At 46.5% G+C, this 10,116-nt stretch overlaps 1 protein-coding gene across 4 annotated transcripts in view; it reads right to left on the reverse strand.

Annotated features, from left to right (window-relative positions):
• LOC119302317 (uncharacterized protein ycf45-like) overlaps positions 1-10,116 on the reverse strand; it is a 20,887-nt gene that overhangs the window by 3,205 nt on the left and 7,566 nt on the right. For 3 of the 4 annotated variants that reach the window (XM_037579353.1, XM_037579352.1, XM_037579355.1), the window contains exons 2-4: positions 8,398-8,460; positions 8,196-8,273; positions 6,891-7,111 (exon numbers count right to left, since the gene is read on the reverse strand). In XM_037579353.1, the coding sequence (XP_037435250.1) occupies positions 6,891-7,111; positions 8,196-8,273; positions 8,398-8,460 (362 nt within the window). The remainder of the gene's footprint in view (positions 1-6,890; positions 7,112-8,195; positions 8,274-8,397; positions 8,461-10,116) is intronic. The other variant, XM_037579354.1, reaches the window with a different exon arrangement.

Consider the following 10,116-nt stretch of genomic DNA (forward strand, 5'->3'; position numbering starts at 1 on the left):
GTACTCCCTCCGTCCGGGAAAAGTTGTCTCCATGACATTTTTGCAAAAAAGCCCTCCACTTTTGTCCGACCAAACCCGCAGTCCTCGTCTTGCCGCAGCGTCACTCCCCTCCCCGCAGCTTCCCGACGTTGCGCTGCTCCCCTCCCCGCCGCGCCGCGCCGCGCCGGTGAGCTCCCCCGCGCCGCTGAGCTCCCTCGCCCCGCTGAGATCCCCGCGCCTCCTCTCCCTCCTCCACGCCGCCGCGCCGCTCCAGTTCGCTGCGTAGCTCCTCCTCTCCCCTAAAAATCCCTTCTTCCAGTGAGGTTCTCTTCGACGAGGCGCCGTTCGATCTGGAGGATGACGACAAGTTGGCGCTCGATCTGGAGCATGGCGACGGCATGGGGCGGGCGCTCTCGTCCTCGAGCTCCTAATCCACCAGATCCTCTTCCTCCTCCAGGCCCTCCTCAACATCACCGGCGACGACGGCATGGGGAAGACGACGGCGGCAGCTGCGGAAGTCGACCCCAACGAAGGCGGATCCTCCTCAACATCCCAGGCTCCTCCTCCTTCAGGTCCTCCTCGTGCTCATCTATCTCATGCCAAGTCTGAATTTGTACTGCCAAGTCTGAAATTTTCATCTTTATTGTTAAGTCTGAAGTTAGCTGACATGCTTCTCTGACTTGACATGCTTGCAATTTTGATCACTAAGAGTACTGCAGCTAGAGTATATCTCAATTTATAACAGCACATGTTGACCTTGCAGCAAGTTTACAAGGACAGCATTTCTGTCAAACTAAAGCAAGCAAACACTTAACTGAATTTGACTGTACCAATTGAACAAAGCTGCAGGGTACATTATGTTAAAGATTTCCTACTTTAGTGATTTTTAGGGGGAGCACTTAAAAAATTTAGTCAGCATTGATTTATGAGGGAGTAGAGTTTTTGACAAAAATGCTAGTGCTGTCTGTCTGTGCCTTCCAAGCCTACAAAGAGGTAGTACTGCATTTGTGTCAAATTTGATTTAGTCTTAATTTAGAGCTGCGTGTAGTGCAAACTGGATGATGTAGTGCTCTGAATTTGAAGCTTTAACAGTATGTAGATATAGTCTTGTTCAGATCTTACTGAAGAAGAGAGGGGTTAGTAGGCAGGTTACTTCAGAGGCTTTGTTCAGATCTAACCGAATGAATAATTCAGTTAACTTTACAGGGGATCTAACTGACTGAATAAGTTTTAGGGACATGCTTTTATCAACTCTTAGTTAAGAGATTGTGGCAGTTTTCTGCAGTCTATCAGTTTGAAATTGACTTCCCTTGTTCGTATTTTACACTCATCTCTACCTGGAGAACAAATTCCTTAGTGCATAATCTGTAGCTCACCATGACAATACTGTCACATGAACAATTCAAAACAGTTAACTGAAAGTGTCTAAAAGTAGTTAAGTGTTTCCAGGATTTCTTTTTTTTCTTCGGCAAGGCATGATTTCTTTTTTTCTTCTTCTTTTTTTCTGTAGTGTGCCATGATTTCTTCAGCAAAGCATCAATATCTATTCCTATCAGTGGTTATCTAATTGAATTTTCACATGCTTCTATCAGTGGTTATCTAACTGAATTTTCACATGCTTCTATCAGTGGAAAACTTATATTGTTCGCTAACATTTTATAAACAAAACACATGGAAGCAACTCTATATATGATCCATTTTGAGTAATTAATTTGGTACTCTGTTTGCTGTTGAATTCTGCAAGTAACTCCGCCTATGTTGTCTCAACATAGCCGGTCCCAAGCCCGGGTAAAGGAGGAGGGTTGTGATAGGCTTGGCGAGCCAACGTAAAAACTCAGCCACTCTTATGGAGATGAAACCCAATAGATTTTCGTTGGGGCGTAACCCTCTCAGCGACGCGCCACATCGGAACCCGGGTGTGGTGGAAAATGGGCAAGGGCCGGGCCGTCACCCCCCAAGTGGCGCGCCGTATCTTGATCCGGATACGGTGGCAAGTGAGCGAGGATCGGGTCGTCGCATCCTTAGTGGCGCGCTACATCGGCGCCCGGATGTAGTGGAAAATGAGCAAGGGTCTTCGCATTTGACTCGACGAGTGCGAAGGGTAAGGAAGCTAGCCGAGCCTAGGAGGATTCGCTTAGGTAGCTGGAACGTAGGGTCTCTGACAGGGAAGCTTCGGGAGCTAGTTGATGCAGCAGTGAGGAGAGGTGTTGATATCCTTTGCGTCCAAGAAACCAAATGGAGAGGACAGAAGGCGAAGGAGGTGGAGGATACCGGCTTCAAGCTGTGGTACACGGGGACGGCTGCAAACAGAAATGGCGTAGGCATCTTGATTAACAAGAGCCTCAAGTATGGAGTGGTAGACGTCAGGAGACGTGGGGACCGGATTATCCTGGTCAAGCTGGTAGCTGAGGACTTGGTTCTCAATGTTATCAGCGCATATGCCCCGCAAGTAGGCCACAATGAGAACACCAAAAGGGAGTTCTGGGAAGGCTTGGAAGACATGGTTAGGAGTGTACCGATTGGTGAGAAGCTCTTCATAGGAGGAGACCTCAATGGCCACGTGGGTACATCTAACACAGGTTTTGAAGGGGCGCATGGGGGCTTTGGCTATGGCATCAGGAATCAAGAAGGAGAAGATGTCTTAAGCTTTGCTCTAGCCTACAACATGATTGTAGCTAACACCCTCTTTAGAAAGAGAGAATCACATCTGGTGACTTTTAGTAGTGGCCAACACTCTAGCCAGATTGATTTCATCCTCTCGAGAAGAGAAGATAGGCGTGCGTGCCTAGACTGTAAGGTGATACCTGGGGAGAGTGTTGTACCCCAGCATAAGCTGGTGGTTGCTGACTTCCACTTTCGGATTCGTGTCCAGCGGGATAAGCGTGCCAAGGTCGCTAGAACGAAGTGGTGGAAGCTCAAGGGGGAGGTAGCTCAGGTGTTCAAGGAGAGGGTATTTAAGGAGGGCCCTTGGGAGGAAGGAGGGGATGCGGACAATGTGTGGATGAAGATGGCGACTTGCATTCGTAAGGTGGCCTCGGAGGAGTTTGGAGTGTCCAGGGGAAGGAGAAGCGAAGATAAGGATACCTGGTGGTGGAATGATGATGTCCAGAAGGCGCTTAAAGAGAAGAAAGATTGCTTCAGACGCCTATACCTGGATAGGAGTGCAGACAACATAGAGAAGTACAAGATGGCGAAGAAGGCCGCAAAGCGAGCTGTTGGTGAAGCAAGGGGTCGGGCATATGAGGACCTTTACCAACGGTTAGGCACGAAGGAAGGTGAAAGGAACATCTATAAGATGGCTAAGATCCGGGAGAGGAAGACGAGGGATATTGGCCAAGTCAAATGCATCAAGGACGGAGCAGGCCAACTCTTGGTGAAGGACGAAGAGATTAAGCATAGATGGCGGGAGTACTTCGACAAGCTGTTCAATGGGGAGAATGAGAGTTCTACCATTGAACTGAATGACTCTTTTGATGAGACCAGCATGCGTTTTGTGCGGCGCATCCAGGAGTCTGAGGTGAAGGAGGCTTTAAAAAGGATGAAAGGAGGCAAGGCGATGGGCCCTGATTGTATCCCCATTGAGGTGTGGAAAGGTCTCGGGGACATAGCGATAGTATGGCTAACCAAGCTTTTCAACCTCATTTTTCGGGCAAACAAGATGCCAGAAGAATGGAGACGGAGTATATTAGTACCAATCTTCAAGAACAAGGGAGATGTTCAGAGTTGTACTAATTACCGTGGAATTAAGCTGATGAGCCATACAATGAAGCTATGGGAGAGAGTCATTGAGCACCGCTTAAGAAGAATGACAAGCGTGACCAAAAATCAGTTTGGTTTCATGCCTGGGAGGTCGACCATGGAAGCCATTTTCTTGGTACGACAACTTATGGAGAGATATAGGGAGCATAAGAAGGACTTGCATATGGTGTTCATTGACTTGGAGAAGGCCTATGATAAGATACCGTGGAATGTCATGTGGTGGGCCTTGGAGAAACACAAAGTCCTAGCAAAGTACATTACCCTCATCAAGGACATGTACAATAATGTTGTGACAAGTGTTCGAACAAGTGATGTCGACACCGATGACTTCCCGATTAAGATAGGACTGCATCAGGGGTCAACTTTGAGCCCTTATCTTTTTGCATTGGTGACGGATGAGGTCACAAGGGGTATACAAGGAGATATCCCATGGTGTATGCTCTTTGCGGATGATGTGGTGCTAGTTGACGATAGTCGGACGGGGGTAAATAGGAAGTTAGAGTTATGGAGACAAACCTTGGAATCGAAAGGGTTTAGGCTTAGTAGAACTAAAACCGAGTACATGATGTGCGGTTTCAGTACTACTAGCTGTGAGGAGGAGGAGGTTAGCCTTGATGGCCAGGTGGTACCTCGGAAGGACACCTTTCGGTATTTGGGGTCAATATTGCAGGAGGATGGGGGTATTGATGAAGATGTGAACCATCGAATCAAAGCCGGATGGATGAAGTGGCGCCAAGCTTCTGGCATTCTCTGTGACAAGAGAGTGCCACAAAAGCTAAAAGGCAAGTTCTACAGGACGGCGGTTCGACCCGCAATGTTGTATGGCGCGGAGTGTTGGCCGACTAAAAGACGACATGTTCAACAGTTAGGTGTGGCGGAGATGCGTATGTTGAGATGGATGTGTGGCCACACGAGGAAGGATCGAGTCCGGAATGATGATATACGAGATAGAGTTGGGGTAGCACCAATTGAGGAGAAGCTTGTCCAACATCGTTTGAGATGGTTTGGGCATATTCAGCGCAGGCCTCCAGAAGCTCCAGTGCATAGCGGACGGCTAAAGCGTGCGGAGAATGTCAAGAGAGGGCGGGGTCGACCGATTTTGACATGGGAGGAGTCCGTTAAGAGAGACCTGAAGGATTGGAGTATCGACAAAGAGCTAGCTATGGACAGGGGTGCGTGGAAGCTTGCTATCCATGTGCCAGAGCCATGAGTTGGTTGCGAGATCTTATGGGTTTCACCTCTAGCCTACCCCAACTTGCTTGGGACTAAAGGCTTTGTTGTTGTTGTTGTTGTTTGTTGTTGTTTGCTGTTGAATTCTGCAAGTCCTTCAGTCTAAGCCTATGAGTAACACTGCTTGTTCACTAATTCAGTTTACTGTACAATTTTGTGCAGACTGAATATTGTGTGTGTATAGCACACGCTCATCAAATTACAGACTGGATGATCCGCTGCTACTCTAATTCACCTCATTTTGACATCAATTTGATCTACACAACAAATTAACATCAATTTGACACTGATTTCAGGGCGCTGGCTACCTTTCAGTAGCAGCAGAGGCGGCGAGGAGGAGCTGGGTCGCCTGGACGAAGAAGAAGAAGAAATCAGCGAGGAGGAGCAGGTGGGCGGCGGTGGTCGCCTCTATAGCAGGTGGGCGGCGGCACTGGGCCCTACGGTGGATGCACTGGTCACCTCGGTGCACGGCGGTGGAGCAACGGCGGCCGGGGTCTTGCCCAACTCCCGCAGCAGAGTGGCTGGCCTTGGCGCGCCGGGGTTGCGGCCGGGGATGCGAGAAGGACGACGAGTAGAGCCGACCGTGAGCCGTGGAATCGCCACCTGTCGAGGTGTCGCCGCGGAGGAGCAGCTGGGCGGCGGCGAAGCTCGCCTCCGCAGCGCAGCTAAGCAGGGGCGGCGCAAGATGGCAGCTGCGGGACAGGTGGGCGGCGGCGCAAGTGGGACTTCGTCCTGGCTGATCCTACGGCGGCTGGGGCACGCCGTGCCCGTGGGCAACAGGGGGAGGCGGAGGCTGGGGCGCGCGCGGTGCCGGCGGGCGTCGGGGGAGGAAGAAGGACCGATTAGCACGAGATTTAAAATGAAAAAGGGGTTTTTTGCAAAATTACAATTGAACTATGCTGGTGACAACTTTTTTCGGACGGAGGGAGTAGTATTGTTACAAATTCAGCTAGAAGGGATTGCAGAGGAGAGGAAGTGTAGCCACTGCCTAGCATAGTTACTGTCCTCATGTTTTTTGAACCGGAAAACCCAGAGAGAGAAGTCTGTCCTCATTACTTAATAACGATAATGATATGAATTTAGTCCCGGAGCATTCTGGAACCTTTGAACTAAATTACTGTAGTTTCTTGAAATACTGAAAGCTCTGCCATTAGTATCTGTTCTGAGAATAGGTGAACTTTTGAACTTTTAAGAAAATAAATAAAGTGAACACGTAGAACCCCAGGGGCCAATACTTGGCTAACCACACTTATTGTGGTTGCCAAAGTCACACGCCACACTAAAGGCCAACGTTGCCTAAAATATTAGCCTGTGACAGGTGGGACAAGAGGATATATAAGTGGGGCATATGCCATAGCTGTATTTATAACCAAATACTTGCCATGAAAAAGTCAAACCTGGCGCAAAAAAGTGTGGTAAAACATGGCAGCAACCTAAGCATGCCCCTATGGATGTTTTGTATCTGAGGACACAATCGTTTTCTTTAAGCCTAAAAAAACACTTGTATCTGAGATTCTGAGGACACAATCGTGATCTTCCTCGTATCTCATATAGCAGATTACATGAGATCTACACAAGGAAATAATCACCAATTAAAATCCTAACCATAATGACCTGATTTCACTAATTACGGCAGATACTAGGTATGGAAAGGGATAACAGACACTAATCACAGGTAGTATGTTTGCCTAACACCTAGGCTTCTATTAATCTGACATTATTAGTAGATAAAAACCATTTGCCTCTTCGTTAAGGAAACCATCTACATGTTCCTGAATAAAATGTATTTTAATGTTGTAATCCTGTTAGCATCTCCATGAACTGAACTGAGCAATAATGGAACATGAAACATTTACAAACTTGTTTTACATCTTCAAATTGATAAAAAAAATCCAAATTGTTGATGCATAGAGGAGACATACCTTCCCAAAAACAGAATGCTCTCTTTGTAGTTTAAAAGATCACGGACCATATCAACATGCCCATTGACGGCACGGCCAACTCGACAGGTCAAACCAACAACCATTCCTTTTCTACTCCTTATTGCAGATATTCTATGCAATGTACCTTCAATTCCTGCACGGTTGTCACCTCCAAATTCTCCAACAGCTCTCTGAGCTTCCTCCAACTCTAGCTGTGAAATCTGTCAGATTAACAAGGCAAATCAAAAGAACAGGAAATGCTTGTTGCGAACACATGTACTCTGCTTAGGATGGCAGTTTTGCCCATGGGTATGGGTACCCTACCACAAAACAGCGGACATGGATGAGACTTTGGAAGATTTTATAGTTTGTGCACATGGGTATGGGTATCCATACCCACAAAATATGTGGGTAGGGCATGGGTATGAAATTTTACCCATGGGTAACCCAATGGATACCCAGAATAAAAAAAATGAAAATTGCTCCTATGACATGTAGGGTCAACATCCAACTCCTATAGTCCAATCCCAAATCCCTTATTCCATAAACCAGCCATAGCTCATAGGCCCGCAACCACCAGCTCACCAGTCCTCCTATGTCCTTTGTGACTGCTCAAAACAACGAGATCTCGACTCATCGCCACCAGACTCTTGTCCAACTCTCGATCCAGCCATTCCAGGTTCCAATCGCTGCCTCCCACTATGCTGGGCTTCCACCAATCGTTGCTCTTACTCCCTTGCCGCCTCCAAGAGGCCACCCACCGGAGGAGGTTGTGTAGGTGCTAGAATGCTCTCCCATCATCACTTTAATTTTAGATTCATTTCTTTACTTCGTCAAAATGTAAATATTACATATTATACCCACTAGATACCCATTGGACATAGGATACCCAATGGGTATGGGCATGGGTTTCAGTTTTATGCCCATGGGTATTGAAGTGGGTGGGTACAGAAAGTTTCTGCGGGTATGGATTTGGGCAGAAGGGGGTTGTACCCGCCCATACCCTACCCATTGCCATCTCTCTGCTAGCAAGTAGATGATTTGGCCTAGTTGCCTTGCATCGAACTTAATAAAATTATGGGTAGAGTAATTACTAATACATAATTCTGACATAATCGATATGAGAATAAAACCAACCACACTGTGATGAAAGAATATGTGTGACTCTATTGTAACTCTTTTATTTCATGGTATGATTTCATTTAATAATATTGTTAACACAAGTATAAAAACAGGAATCAAATATAATATTGCAAAATTAGAATTATCCTACTGTTTTTTAAGAATTAACTTACAGTTGCATACCTCGTTATCCCGTAGATACTGGCCACCAGAATTACCAAGGAAACGTGCCTCGGGTCGTCTCCCCAAATCTAGAATAACCTAATTCACTACTCATCAGTTGCGATAGTTTATGCTAATTAAATTATTTCAAAGGAATATTCAAATATGATCGTCTCAAGAGTGGTTGACGCAGACAGAGGTTGAGACAAGTTCAACTTTTTACCTCCAACAGCTGGTCCCTTCTAGGTTCATTCTGCAGATTATCTCGTAAATCCCTAGGTAGAATCTGAAAAGGATCGATTCATATCTCATATGTTACCCAGTTTATACACAACTAGACAAAATATGCACCAATTTAAGCGTCAGGTTTAAATCTAAAAGATTGTGGCGTCGTCTTAAAATACCTTCAAAGATCAAATTGTTCCTTTGGTTTCTATGCCGAAAGTCATCCTTACTAAGGACAATCTGATTAAACATATGTGGCAAGGGGGACAAGCAACGTAGCTTCTTTCATAAATAGGATACCATCCAATATCTCTTTTCCGATTGTTGTCCGGCTCGTATTGCATGGTGAGCTGTGTATTTAGCCTTTAATAGCCTTTAATATCACCCCATTTTGTACCTACACAGACAACGAAGCTTTTTCCCTCCACGTCCCAGGCTACGGCCCGGGTAGCCAGGGGTCTGTGATGCAGAGCATCCGACGTTCATCCTCATGTACACTCCGACTACTCTCCAAGCCCCAAGGATACATAAGATGAGACCTCGACTATACACCATTGGACACAAGGTGAACTCGCTCCTCTTCGAACCATCACTTTCCATATGTGAGACATGGCTACTACCATTGGACACAAGGTAAACGACTTTGCAGCATAGAATTGTGATGGACATAAGATCATGTTTTGTATTAAAACAAGTTCGGCGCGTAGCAGTCAGGGGCAGACCTACAGTCAACCTACAAGGGTCCACAGAGCACCGGGTACACCTTTTAATTTCCTCTTGACATGGCCTATGTTTACATGCATGTGACATCTGATGCTCAAGCTCATCGATGCACATCCCTATGGCGGTGCACCCCTGTCACCTTTGCTCTAGGCCCACCCCGAGAGCAGTAACATCTATATCTATATCTATATCTATATCTATATCTATACCTACTAATAAAGCAAGGTGTGTTTCTCCGCATTTTTCATCCGTTCACCAACGAAAAGATTTTTCTTTTATCCGAGGTGGTACTAATTTTTTTTGCTTTCGTGTGCTAGAAAAGAAAACCGGGTTGTCCAGATTTCGTACTTGGGTCGGGCATTGAGGCCCAGTGCAGCAAGGCCACTTATTTTCGAAATCACTAATTAAGGAGTACTCGTTGCAAAGAGCACTCCACTTTCCCAGGTCACGACAAGTGGCGCACATGCAGCGCGCCACTTGTCGCAACCTGGGAGTTTTCCCTTTTTTCATAGATCCGTTTATTCAAAACGTTTTATCTCTTCAACCGTGCGTCCAAATCTCGAACCGTTTTCATCGTTGGATTCCTCGCGTCGAGATCTTCAAAACTAGATCCCATGTTGATAGGTTTTGACGAACTTTTTTTTCATGAAAAAACCGGATGAAAAAAACCGAGTAAAAAACCGGACCGGAAGCATGGTTTTTTTTCCCTTTCCGAAAGAGGCACGTCCGTGCCTCTCGCGAAATCACAACCGTGCCTCTCATGGAAGCAAAACCGTGACTCTCGTGGAAGGAAAAAAATAGAAAACGCGTTTTTTTTTCATTTACGAGAGGCACAGCCGTGACTCTCGCGAAAGCACAACCGTGCCTCTCGCGAAAGCAAAACCGTGACTCTCGCGAAAGAAAAAAAAAACAGAAAATGCGTATTTTTTTCCCTTTCCGAGAGGCACGGCCGTGACTTTCGCGAAAGCACAACCGTGCCTCTCGCGGAAGCAAA

The sequence above is a fragment of the Triticum dicoccoides genome, chromosome 5A, assembly GCF_002162155.2.
Source record: "Triticum dicoccoides isolate Atlit2015 ecotype Zavitan chromosome 5A, WEW_v2.0, whole genome shotgun sequence".
NCBI lineage: Eukaryota > Viridiplantae > Streptophyta > Magnoliopsida > Poales > Poaceae > Triticum > Triticum dicoccoides.